At 38.1% G+C, this 14,180-nt stretch overlaps 1 protein-coding gene across 1 annotated transcript in view; it reads right to left on the bottom strand.

The window, feature by feature from the left end:
* N4BP2 (NEDD4 binding protein 2) overlaps nucleotides 1–11,686 on the bottom strand; it is a 37,632-nt gene extending 25,946 nt beyond the window's left edge. The window contains exons 1-5 of the mRNA XM_009332447.1: nucleotides 11,577–11,686; nucleotides 11,110–11,282; nucleotides 5,145–5,484; nucleotides 2,040–3,270; nucleotides 1,090–1,214 (exon numbers count right to left, since the gene is read on the bottom strand). Of these exons, the coding sequence (XP_009330722.1) occupies nucleotides 1,090–1,214; nucleotides 2,040–3,270; nucleotides 5,145–5,361 (1,573 nt within the window). The 5' untranslated portion in view covers nucleotides 5,362–5,484; nucleotides 11,110–11,282; nucleotides 11,577–11,686. The remainder of the gene's footprint in view (nucleotides 1–1,089; nucleotides 1,215–2,039; nucleotides 3,271–5,144; nucleotides 5,485–11,109; nucleotides 11,283–11,576) is intronic.
* Between the last annotated feature and the right edge of the window lie 2,494 nt (nucleotides 11,687–14,180).

The raw sequence follows: 14,180 nt of genomic DNA on the forward strand, positions 1-14,180 counted from the left end.
AGATAATCCATAATGATTAACCACTGTGTAAACTCTTACCACAGCTTGATCTGTTTCAAGGCCCGCTTTTATTTTAGAAATTCCCCCCTCACATGTAAAGCTACTGAGATATGGCATTATTCTTTTGAATTAATGTATGTATGATAATCAAGGAATGAAAATGCAGATGTAAAATGCACCAAGATGACTAATCAACCAGTAAATTAAACTAAAAAAAACTACATGATCACCTTAAAGTGGACTTCTTTGTTGCATACAAAATTCTTGGCTTTATAACAGTCTTAAGATTAGTCCACTCTGTAAACTGTATAAAATATGAAAAATCAAAAGAATTATTGTAATTTAAATACATAGTAATGAAATGTTTAGAATCACTAGCTTTGAGATACAGCACCATGTTTCTGTAGCTAAGTTACAATGCGTCTGAACAATCACGGTTATCGTGGAATCACACATTTCTTACTAACCCATTTCTCCACTGGTTAGAAATTTGACAGTAGCAAAGTGATCATGGTTCAAATTTAGCAAGTACAAGCTTAAAAAGAGTTGTTCTATGGTGAGCTTAGCAGGAGCCACTACCAAAAAATACACCGATTATGGGGGAAAAAAAAAAAAATCATTGATTCTGTCTTGCTCTTATAATTTTGTTTTAAATTCGCCAACAATTTAGTGCTCAGGACAAAAAATAATCAAGAACAGGAAAATATCTGTGTAACTGTTATTTGTATCAACATCGTCATTACTTATTGCGTATGCATATATAATGGCTCATCTCAGAAGAAATATTTCTGGGAGATGGTACAGATTACCACTCCAGAAATGGGACACAACCCATAATACATACCATGACAAAATCTGAGGACAATCTTTTCACAAAGACACTGGCATTTTTAATTGCAAAACACACAATGGACAGATGACTGCTGAGTTTGTGCTCATATTCTTTTTCCACACACATATGAAAAAATACTTCTATGATGGGATAAATGCTTGTCCTGTGACACAGGCATTACAAGACAGGCAGCTTTTTAAACAGCACACAAGCACTGAACTGTAAACAAGTAAGCTAATCCCTTATTTATTTCTCACCTCGTTTCCTGTTCCAGTCATGTGCTTCCCCTAAGCAATCGGGATCATAATGGTATTGTCCATGTTTATAAAAGTAATCATCAGTACTAAGAATGATTCCACCTGGGTTATCCTCAAGCAAAGTCCTGTGAAAGATCAAGAAGTAAATAGCTTTCCCCCCCTTCTCCTCCCCAGCACTGATATCTGCTACCATACATATATGTATTTAGTCTCTTGCACAAAACCAAGATTATTTGGAATGGAAGCAGCAAATTTAGGTAAGGGGAAAAAAAATCACCCTCCAGGCAAAGTATAATAATTTCACTCCATTTCCAAAGGCTGAGGATATCTAGGGGAAAGAGCTGACAGAGGTTCCCTACAAGTCTCATTTCAAAACAACAAGGGAGGTATTCTTCCATCTACATCTAGTGACATACTTTCACACATACAGTCTTAATTGCACAAAATACTTGAGGTGCCAGCCGAAGGAGTCTAAGCTCAATCTAGGCTTTTGGAGAGTTAGAAAAGAAATCAAGAATTCAACCCAAGAAGCTCCACACGTACTACTTACACAAAAGAAATCCAGCAGTGGAAGGGGAATTTTTGCCTTTAAAGAGCTGGCATATTTCCATCCATGTTATTGGAAGGAAACACCCGAAATGAACAGGGACTGAAAGAACACAGCAGATGTAATACTACTGCAATAATCCTCTGCTGACATAAACTCCTTTGGCTAGTGACAGAAGTTAAAGCTAACCCCTCCTATTTCAAATTTCCACTAGAGGTCAAGGAGCTGCAAGCAACTCAGCTCTCTGCAATTATTACTACTCATCATCTGCATGTACCATGTAGCTGGCAATTAGGGTATAAGCATAACTATTTACAAATGTCAGAAAATTGCCTCTGCCTGCATTAAATCCTGTACACAATTAAGCGATTTCTTTTAGAAGCTTACAATATAGATGTTCTACCTTGCCAAATATGATTTTCCTGATCCTGGAACACCTCTGAGAAGAACAAGTACTTGACCTATAAGGTGCATCTTTTTTTTCATCATGTGACAAACAGGTGGCTGCTGTGCTTGCGAGAGGTTCAATTTTGAGTTTCTATCTTGATTTCCCCATACCTTCAGAGAAGGGTTGCTATCCCAGGCATTTGAAACCACTGGAGAGGAAAAAAAAAGTCCTTTTTCCAAAGTCCTATAGTCTGAAACAGGTCTCCACTGCCCTGGACTGACAACCGCAGGAGCTACAAAGCTGTGACTTCCACTGGATGGATAAAACACAGGAGCCATGAGATTCCAGTGTTGCTGAGGTTGACATGACAGTGTAGAAAAATTTAAGTTATAACCCTGCTGAGTTTGCTGAAAATCTGCAGGTTTGGGTGTTTTGAAACTGGATGTTTCAAGAGAGACATAGGCCTCTGGAAGAGAAATGCTCTCATGGCTGTTAAAGGCAGTCACTACCTCTTCATGCTGTTCCAGGCACCCTGAATTAGGATTTCCAGTGACAGCTACTCCAAGTTCCAGAGGTCTTTGGGAGGACTCACCAGAAGCAGCAGTCACACTTTTTTGATCCAAAACAGTACCCTGTGTCTGTTCAGAATTTCCACGTGATATTTCTCCATTCGATTGTTTACAGACTTCTGAAGCTACATCATGTTGAACACATTTTTCTGACAAATCAGAATCTTCCAATATCTGTGCAAAAGTGTCTGATGCAGCTGGTGAGCTTGGCTGGACACTCAGCTGACTCACTGGTGGCTGAGAACAGCAGTAGTTTTCTAAAACCTCATTATTTGCCCCTGTTTGCTGTGGAAAAAGTAGGACATTGCAACCTGAATCAGATTTTTCCCACTCAGGAAATTCATTAAAGCCATCATGTTCCACAGAGTGTTTATGTACTATTTGGTAATTTGCAGAATTAGGCAATTCATCACTCAAGCAGTAACTCTGAAAGGGATTTTCTATTAAAGAATCCAGTTCTTCAGTCCGCTGCACATCAGGTGATAGGACCTTTTCTTTTTCTTCTTCAGAATTACTTTGTTCTGCAGTACTTTCCCCCATTCTTTCATTTGCAACAGATCTTTGCTGATTAACAAGAGCTAGTGGTGATGCTACTGAATCAAAACCCAAGGTTTTTGAAGATGCTACTCCTTTGGCGTGGGTGGACAGCTCTAGCAGATAATCCATAGCGTTTTCTACTGTTGAATAAGGTAAAGAGAATAAAGCATGGTCAACTGAACACACACAAGCTGATGTGAATGCAATTTTTTTACTTGAAGGAGTATTTATCACAACTAAAGAGACAACCAAAAGACAGTTCACCAATTCATCTTTTAACACACCTTCTGCAACTCCTTGATCTGTTCCTCATTAGAGGTAAAGGCAGAACTCAGTACAGACATATGGCAAAATAATAACCAAATAAGCATAAAAATTACTAAGGAAATAGTGTATAAAAATTAAGTTTAACTGGAAAAAAAAATCAGAACTCGGTGTTTAAATGGATACTCGTTTCTAACCTATTCATACAGGCGAAATAGTGTAAAATGAACTGAAAAACACTACTGGACTAAAGAAATAAAAGTATGCAAAATACGTTTGTTATGGCTAAGCCCAACAGAAAATGTCACACCTAATATAGTCTGAAAAATCCAGTATCTGCGTTAATTCTTTGTAAAGCCACTAAATGGAGTATAGGTTGCCTGTGATCAACATGAACAAAATGAAAACCTGGCACAAGTATCATCTGAGTGCTAAAGGTAAGTTTCTGTTTTCCTGAAAGACAGTGTAGCAAAAAGTCTAAGTCCATTGAAGTGCAACTATTTCTGCACACGTTAAATAAAATCTTCCTTGTCCTTCCATCTTCTCTACTATATGAGAGCAACTTATTATTACTTATATGAAAAGATGCTAATATTTCAATTTTTAAACTATTATTAATAGTACAACACAATAATGAACTCAGCATGTTTACTGAATTCTCCAATAAGCTTCTAGATAAATCTGTTATTTTGATAAAGGTAAATCTTATTAAGAGTTCAAAGCATGAATCAGTAATTCTATCAATTTTAATTTTAAAAGGAATAACAATCATAGCAACAAACATGAAGGAGCTATTAAGTTATAAACTCCATACAATTTATTGCTGTAAAAGCGGCAATAAAAGGAGTCCTTTTTAATGGCTACCTAGCTTTCATACATATAAAAAAATGCCAAGCTCTGCCTTCTTTGCCAATAGTCCTAGAAAAATCTCAGCTAATCACATGTGATCATATGCATACAGATTGATTAAAATGCTCCATATATGACTTATTCCCCTGCCAAATAATTCCTCAGATATTGCTATCCAGCATCTCATCCATTACTTTTATTATAAGCGAATGAACTTGTATATAGAAGAATTTCAAAACCACAAAAGCATGGGAAGGACTGGGCACAGACATGAAAACAATCTGTCAGGAGAGGTGGGTATGTAGCTTGGCAGAATACACAGGGAGAAACACAGTCCAAGCGAGGCTGCAGAGAATTCAACATGACAAACACAATTTATCCTGCAAAAACTAATCCTCAGTGGAGATGACAAGATGACAGTGCAAAATAGAAAGTAGAACAAAAGCTCAATTCAAGTATTTAGGAAAAGCAAATGCTGCCAGGACCACATACGGTGTACTACTGTCTTAAAAAATTGTGATCTAGAACATAAAATACCTCTCCTGCAGAAACAGTTTATGCATCTAGCAGATATGGCACAGAAACTAATTGGAAAAAACAGATTCTCCTCACAACTCTACAACTGCCTGCTCTGTGTCACAGAACACGCCTCTTAAACTGTACCTCCATTTATGGAGCACACTGCTACTGCAAATTACCAGTCTCACAGAAACGTTGTCAAACTTGGAGAATCTTGCATGGAAAGAGCTATAAAATTTCAAAATATTATGACTCACCTACACATTAAAAACTAAAGTCACAAATACACTTGCAACACCCACACCAACTTTTCTGGAGTCACCCTAGTTAAGAGCTGTTTGCGTATGGAACAAAACTGTAATGCCAACTGTACATTATTTACCTTTAAAATCACATTCAGACAGAACCATATAAACCACACTAGGATCTAAGTCAGAAAACATTTCTGACATGCTGTTGAAGAGCTCTTCCTTACTGACACTATGCACTGCTGGTGACACTGAGCGGCTTGGGTCCCCTTGGGATACGGCAACAGCAGTTCTGTCAGAATTGCCATTCTTCCAAGTAGGACTCCCACCAGTTTTCCTTCTTCGTGGCATTTTGTTTTCTAAAAATCAGCTTGCTTTTTGTTTTAGTTTGTTCACATGAGGCTGATAGCACCAAGCTCAGAAATCACAAAAAACCCTCTCATATCTGGGATACACATAACAGAAATAGCAGACCTGGAAAAAAAGAGAACAGAGAAATTTTAGGAAAATACACAGTCACATTTCCATGTCTCCTATTTAGATAGCTAAAAGATAAAAAAAATACATAAGCATCCAGGAAGACATTTTCTAGAAGGCTGCCTTTCTTCTTTTCAAATGGCTGACAGCTAAATAGCAGCCTTATTTTCCAACTAACTAGATATTGAATCTGTGTCTGGAAGAGAGAACAAATAAAATGGAGTTTAAAAGAAAAATCCGGAAAAGTAAAGGAAGCAATGCAAGGCAGCTAGTTCACAAATATTCCTCTGCTAACACCTACTGATGACAGTTAACATTATGGAACGCTTATATTCTGTTAAAATTCAGAAATTTTGCTCCTCTTACAAAAGTACTGGAAAACATAACAGACATCTCCAAATCTTCCAGAAGTCCTTCATGACTCCCCCCCCGCCCCGATCTTTTAAGAGTAAACAGTTGGAGTTCTTCAATGTTCGAACACTGGCATAGGTTGCCCGGAGAGGTTGTGGAGTCTCCAACCATACAGATTCTCAAAACCTGACTGAACATGGCCCTGAGCAACCTGCTTCAAGGTGACCCTGCTTGAGCAGGTGGGTTGAACCAGATGACATCCAGAAGTGACAACCTCAGCCTGTGTGGGGTTTTTTTAAATTGTTAAAAACATTTTACAGCTTTATAAGCCATAAAGCAAGAAGAGGCTTCTGTCCACCCCCCCACCAATTCTGCCATAAAGCCTTTGAATACATCTAGTCAAAACATTATGGCATCTATAATAACTGCAATTACTGCATTAATCTTGTATAGAAAAGGAAAGCAATTATTAATTGAAGTAAAAGCACAGGGTATGGCATGAACTCACTTTTTCTTTATATCAAATAACATGAAGGCTCTGTGGTGTTCTAGTGATGCTTATAATAAACTAATTTATAATTTTTACAAAGAATTATTCAGAAGACTAGCAAACCTTGATAAGGCTGAGAATCTGAAGTTAATTATAGCAAAGAGTCACTATTTAGCGATAACAGTTACTGAGTAGGCCACAAAATACCTGTTTTCTAGATAAAGATCATTTTGCCAGTGATGACCAATTCATAACATGTGCAGGTAAATCAATGGCAGCACTTCCGAGTTCACTTACTCCTTCTCTCCCTAGATCACTGGCACACAAATGACGATGCCACATCAGTGCCAGATTTGGACAGCACTTCTCCATTATTCTCTAGCAATCTCTTCCAGCAACCAAGAGAAGTATCATTTAGAAAAGCGTGGACTGTTACATTCCCAAGTCATAGAAATTTATGTAAGACAACTCCAGGATCCCATGAGTTGCTACCATATGTACATGGACCTTAGAAAGACAAATGGGACAGATGTCTGAAACAATGAAGAGGTCAAGGAAGTCTGAAATGCTCAAGGAAAACAATACACAGGAAAAGGAAGAAGTGGACTTCCAAAAATAAAGGAGAAACAACAGTGGAAGAGGCTAGTTAGCCAGACTGAGCTGGGACAATCACAGCTGTTTTTTTTCACTACACTTTTTTTGGTTCACCTCTCTCATTAGCCATCCTTACACCATTCTTTGCTGTCACGAAAAAGTATTCAAGCAAAACAATTAAAAAAAAGTTATAACAAGTCATGTTTTTCAAATTTGTATGTAATTGATTCATCCTCCAGCCAGTAAAACAGGTTGAGACCTAACTTCACACAATGTGTCAGTGCTAAAAAATGTGATTGCTCCTCACTGAAACAGGTTCAGTGACAAAGAAAAGGTCCTGCAAGGGAGAAAGGTATTCATGCACCTTGACATAACTGAGCACCAAGAGACTTTAAGCAGAACACTCCAAGTGTTGTCAATGTTTTAAACTGACTCGCTTATAAAGATCAATCCTGTAAGGACCTGCCACTGAAAAACACGCTCTGTAGCTAGGACTTTCAACAATCGATTGCCTCACTTCACTACAGGATATTCCCTTCCCAATGTATTTCCTGCATTAGGCTGTGTATCCCACTATATATTAGGATGTCTTACTCTAATGACCTAACGAAGCCACTCACTTCAGTCTGCATGAATGTCAATCAGTGAATTTACACTGTACTGCTTCAGGATTATTGAAGCCTAAACTATTTATCACAATTAATCACAGAAGGGAAAAGAAGGCAGAAGGGAAAAAGACACAGGTCACCTGAGAATTTACACACAGGTCAAAACCTTGGTGACTCCCACTACATCCATGTTTGCTAAGGCAATGCACAGATCCACATTTTGTCCCGTCTCTCCATCTAACTTCTTAGTAAAATTATAGAAATTGTTAAACGTATCAAAAACATAGATCAGCATTGCCCAGGATTTCATTTAAATAAGGTATTTACCATGGCCAGTATCGCAGACAGATATTTTGACAGAATCTCCGTTGTTTACCACAGTATTTTCAATGAAATTCCTGGACAGATTCCTGGACGATATCTTCCGTTGATATTACCAAGCCCAATAAAAGTATATAAAAATAGATGCCTGCGCACATACAAAGCACACTACTGTATTACATAAAGGAGAACACTAACATGCTCAGCTGAAAGGAATAATTTTCACTTGCTTTTAAGAGCATGCCCTGAACTTTACAGAGGATTTTATCTAGGGACTTGCCTTTTCAGATATTCAAGTTTCTCTTTTTGAAAATTAGTTTACTATTTAAAAGGAAATAATTTTGAATAACCCAATAGCCAGACTTGCAGGTCAGCTATATTCGTTAGTTCTGGATAACATAATATGAATCAGCCTGTAGTTTGCTGTGGATGAGGTGTTTTTTTCTCCCCCAAGATGAAAATTGAGTTGTAATAACATAATGATTTAGAAGAGCAGGGCTCAGCTGAACACACTGAAAGGGAATTCTAGACAATTAGCCAGAGGCTGCAATATACTCGGAGGTTCGCTAGTCAGTTCTGGGTACTGCTGTTGGACACACATCCAATTAGAGCAAACAGCTGTTTCATTTCAGCACTGATGAAAAACAATACTCCTGTGGCAGTCTCAACTTCACCTTTAAAAACAAAGCAAAACAAAATCCACAAGCACCTCTTCACTCACAGTTCTTCAGAAATACATACCTCCTGACATTAAGGATCTCCTCCCAATTTATTTCAACTACCACAACAAGCATATGTACAAAAATCTGCCCGTATAAAAACTACCTTCCAAATTAAGCAATCTCAGAAATAAAAGAGCTATTAAGATACCAGCATTCTCTACAAAATAACGTAATTTTCAAACCCTACTAACCTAGAAGAGAAAAAGTAGACTTGTCAGGTCAGGGTGCTTTAACATCATCATCTTTCTAGCTGGCCAGTTTATTTCTGATGGTAGATTATGAGCCTCAGCTGTTGCCTGTTCCAGTACTGCTACCCCTAAGGAGCTAGATGGATGCATCGCAGACATTCTGTAGGCACAGACACACATAGCCAGAGATCAGCATCCACTACAGGAAAGCCAGTCACTACAGAAACAGGCAGGCACCGACGTAATCAACCTAAGGCAACACATTCTTCTTTTCTGTTTGACAGACAGAACAATGAAGTGTAGAGAAGTGGCCGACCTGGCACAGCAAGAGGATGGACCGAGATCTCAAGTCTCAATCCCAGCATCTTACTAACAACATTCAACCTTCCTTTCCAGTGAAAGGAAAACCAAACATTTCATAAACTAGTTCTAAGAATGTGTTTATAATTTCCTAGGGGAAAGGAAGAAAGATGACCAATGTTTCCAACAAATACAAAGTGTCTGTCGGTTATACAGAAGAGGAAAAATATGCAAGCTTTTTTCCCCCCTCTCTCTCCAGTTTTTGCACTCTCGTAACTAAATTGATAAACTAATTGATACAACATTACAGTCTGAGGAAAATATAGAAGAAAATTCTTCCATAAAGCATGGAGTGAATTTAAATCAAGTCATTCCCTTGCAGACACATGTTCCAAAAGGGTCCATTTTATTTTCATTAATACAACTGTCCATAAAAGAAATTAACCCAAAATAGCGGGAGTATAATAGTCATTCTGGTCAGACTCCTCACATTAAGGGGAAAAAAATATTAAAAAAAAAAACCCCAAACCCTCCAGGCTCCCACATAGGTAAACCAAACTGTAACTTTAACTTAATTTTAAGTTGTCCTTAGAAAAATTCAAAGTGTACTCTTTCTTATGACATATAATCTAAAGAATTCAAAACATTTAAACCATCCAAACAAAAAAATCTAAGGGGGAAAAAAATCCTCAAGTCCCTCTAAAACCAAATCTGTTATTTTTAAAAGTTCTAAGATTTCATTTATGTTAGGAAATAATTGCAAACATAGACTTGTCATACACAAGCCATCACGTTGCTAACCAGTACTGTTCTATCAGCAAACTTGCTGTGAAGAATTCTCCTAGAACTTTGAAGAAATTAAAAATAATCAGGCTACAAATACATTTTCTAAAATTAAGCTAAAAGGCACGAGTCATGTTTACACTGAGGCTACATTAAATTTGTCCAGCTACACATCTTTTGTCTTCCATAGCAAAAGCTAGAAATTCCCCCCTGCTTTCTAAGAACCGCTATATATTGTTGAAGAACTGTATTTTTACAAAATCAAACAAAAGCTACTGTAAAACAGTATTAGGCACCATCTGACTGTTCTAAATTTTCTGGAAAAGCAATGTAAATCTGAGGCTTGAGATGTGCATTTTTGTTTTATTTTCAGTGTAGTATGAAAACGTATCTGCAGTTGCTGAATAAAGATCTGATGAAGTCCTGACACATCTTATACGTCTTTTACACTCAGATGTCATCTTAGAAACCACACATGGTAGCTTGCATTTTCAAGTTGTGTCAAAACTCTCAAGTGGACTGACTGCAAGTCCTATTACGCATACAATCTCAAGTATAGGAAGAGAAGGAAACAGTATTCAAGAAGAGACAGAACACATAATAAAGGAAGAAATATACTAAACTGCTTTTTAAGTGAGTCTAAACTACTTTTTAAGTGAGTTAGATGGCTGATATCAAAGTATTCACAAAGCTCTTTAAATCAGAGATACTGCACTGGGAAACAATCAGCAGTAAATATATTTTTTCAAAGTCATTACAAGAACTTATTTTTTAAGCAAACAGACCAGAAAAACATTCTAACCACTACTTAAGGTTTACAGCCGCATGCGACATTTCTGGTTTAACTGTCATCAAGTTCAAAGGACAAGTAAGTTATCAATATTACTTCTCTTCCTTTTTTAAGGACAAAGAAAGCCTCCAGCCTTGACACAATGTAACATTCAACCAATATGACCAAAGCTGCCTGATTTGTATATGTTTTTAAATTTCTCTGATCAATTTAAGGAAGTTAACTCCATACGTATAAAAGAGGTTGGGTTTGGGATTGGGGTTTTTTGTTTGTTTTGGTTTGCTTTTGGTTTTGCTTTTTGGGGTTTTTAAACAATTTTTAAATTTCAAACTACATAAAATATTTATCATGTAATGTTCATTTGAATCTTCTGGCTTTTAAAAAACACACATATATACTGACGTGCTGGAGACCGGAAACAAAAAAAAAATCTGTATTTGCAATTCAAATAAAATAGTAATAGCATAGAACTTACATTTTCAGCTTCACTGAGTTGCCCCACAGTAGGTCCCTTCTCATCTTTCCAAAACCACCGCTGATGGCACATTTAATAAAGATCCGCTGTTAAAAAATACAATGCACTTTTCTATCAGGAAACCATACTTTCAAACACACAAATTAGACGTCAACAGAAGTGGATGCTCCCTCCTGACAAAGGAATGATCAGAACAGAAATTAGAATTGGTATTTTACTCACAGATGATACAACTTTAAGCAAAGTTTTAACACTGAGCAATACACATAATTGTTTTTAGTAGATTAAGCACAGCTAACATTTTACCCAACATGCCAAGTTGAGCTCAAATATAAGTCTTCCTAAGGATAAGAATACCTACTTGATTTCAGCTATTGATTTCTCATCTAAAAAAGCTGACTTACATGAGGTAAAGAAATAACATAATGGCAGCAGAATTAGTTAGAAGTAAAAGTAAGTTTCCTCACTTGTCATTCCACTTGGTTCTTCACCATGGTTCTTAACCATCTTGAAAAGGTTTACATATCCGTGCTGGTCAAGAAAAGATTTGTTCCACCGTGTGGGGAATTAGGCAAAGAAAACCTAGTACATCAAAATCAGAACATGTTACTTACAGATACACCACTAATTTGCAATGCCCTACCAATGCTAAAAAACTGCACTTCTGTTCATCAAAGAGGCTGCAAACTCCTAGTCCACTGTGTACACACCGAAGACGTTAGATCTACCCAAAGCCTGACTTAATGCTAGTGTATGTATTAGCCTAGAGCTCACTTTCCTGACAACAGTCTTGTGCTTTCAATCAAATTAAAATAAATTAGAAAAAAACCCAACCCACAACACCAGGCTATGAGCATACACACCTAAATCAGGTAAAGAATTTGGAACAAATATTCTGTCCCACTCCTAACATGGCAGGTTGATGGCTCAATTACTTTATAGTAGTCTTCACAAGAGATGGAGAAACCCGTCTCCCATTTTGTATCTAACCTCATTCCACTGCTCAAAAGCATTTAGAATTGCCATCAAAACACACAGAGCACTTCACATAAGCAAGAACTTGATTATGAGAATCCAAATTTACAAAGTAAAGGACAGGCTGCAGGCAGAGAACGCTATACACCCCACTCTCAAACATGTGGCTTCAAAAAAAACCACACCAGGAAAGGCTGAAAAGCCATTCAGCAATTTTACAGAACATTTCATCTCTGAATATAAATTCAGCCTGGAACAGAACGAAAAGGCTGAAGTGTACCTGGTAACAGTGTAATGCGACATGATTTCCACTACTCAGATTTCTGCTTTCTGAATCAGGCTTTACTAACACGCATATTAAAATACAAAGGTTATTTCCACATTTGTTCACTTGCACTTTGAAGTCTCATAAATGGAGCAAAACAAGTATTTAAATACAAGCACAAGAGAAAAAAGCAGCCAATGAAATCAAACTGAGACCAAATCACTGTACTCTCTAGCTGTATTTGTAAAACAAGAAGCTTTTCTTTTTGGACAACATTCGAGCCCCCTCTCTAAAAACCGGAAGGTAAAAAAGGGAAGAAAAAAAAGAAAATACCTTCCAGCAGATTTTTCTCAATAAGCATAAGGGTAACAAAAGACGACAGTTCAGGAGCCTTTTGCGTTCTTCCATTTCTGCCAGCAGTCAGCAACAGAACAGACCACCTAAACACTTTGTCATTGAACGTGAAAATCTATACCCAGCTAGAGACAGAGCACTTTTAAAAACACCTCAAGCATCTTTTCTGCCCTTTTCTTTCTTCCACTCAGTGTTATTCCCGCTGGTTGTTCCAATGGCTTTGGCTATTTCAACAGTTTTAACGAAGGTCTTCTTTTTCACATCAAATTCTGTCAATGTGCAAGACACTGACACATACGTCTCAATACACTTGCTTTATGCAATCTGCTCTGCTAGGGTTTTTTTCCACTTTTGTCATTTTTAAGCCTTGTGTATGGCCTGGACCAGAGACAGATTCTTTTGAGGCAGCTGCAAAAAATAAATCTTGCTTTGAATATGAAATAAAAACTTTGCCCATCAACTACACACAGTTCAATAGTATAAAACCAGCACAAACTCATCCAAAGTAGATGCTTAGGAAATAAACACAACTTTCAGGAAGAGCAAAGCCCTATTCACTAGGAAGGACTCAAAGGCTCTTCTCCACATGCCATGTCACAAGAAGTCAACCTGCAGTGGCACTCAGCTGATGTTTGACAGGCAACAGAAGCTGTCGAACTCCACATCATGTGGTTTCATTTTAAGCCGGGAAGCTGCTCTTGCTAGAGGCCCTCTGTACAGGTGAGCACAAGCTCCCAGAAAGGTGCACTCTCAAAGATGGGCAGATCTCCTGCTGGGTGCATGATTAAAGGAGTGAGGTAGTAGGAGGAGAGCCACCAGTAAGCACCTTCTCCAGCACCAGGTCTGCTGGGTAAGAACTACTTTTGTACCCACCTTCCTTTTGCTGTGTACTGAAGGTCAAAGCTTGGGATGTGGCAAAAAACAAGTGGACTTGGGATTATGGAGCGTGCAGATATACAGCCTGACAAGCTAGAAAAAGTTGTTTTCCTTGTTTAGGTGGAAAGGGTTGTTGCTTGGGGTTTGGTTTCCCCCCCCCCCCAGAAAATAAAGAGTATCTGCAAAATGTCTTTCCAGCCCTAGGAGAGCTTAGAGGTATCAAATCCTTCTATAGCTTCCCTCCTACATTCTTTGGTAGCCCATACAGCTCACAGCCCTGCTCGAGCATGCTGAAGTAAGGGCTATCCGTGCCCATGCTGAACTTCGCTTTGAGGGGAGATCTTCCAGGAGGCAGAGCTCTCAGGCTACCTGGGCTGTCCCCAGTGCAGACCCCACATAGCTCAGCTGCTTTGCTGTGACCTGTGCCCGGCTCCCAGAGCAATGTAACAGGCGGCAACAAAGGACTTGTGATTATGGTGGTGCTTCTGCAGTTTCACACCTGCAATCAGTACTATTGCTTAAGATTGTATTCCTGCTCCACATTATAAAACAGCAAGAGAGACAGAGGTATTTGGAAAGAGAAAAGGGAACTCCTGATAGA

The sequence above is a fragment of the Pygoscelis adeliae genome, unplaced genomic scaffold, assembly GCF_000699105.1.
Source record: "Pygoscelis adeliae isolate BGI_AS28 unplaced genomic scaffold, ASM69910v1 Scaffold59, whole genome shotgun sequence".
Classification (NCBI taxonomy): domain Eukaryota; kingdom Metazoa; phylum Chordata; class Aves; order Sphenisciformes; family Spheniscidae; genus Pygoscelis; species Pygoscelis adeliae.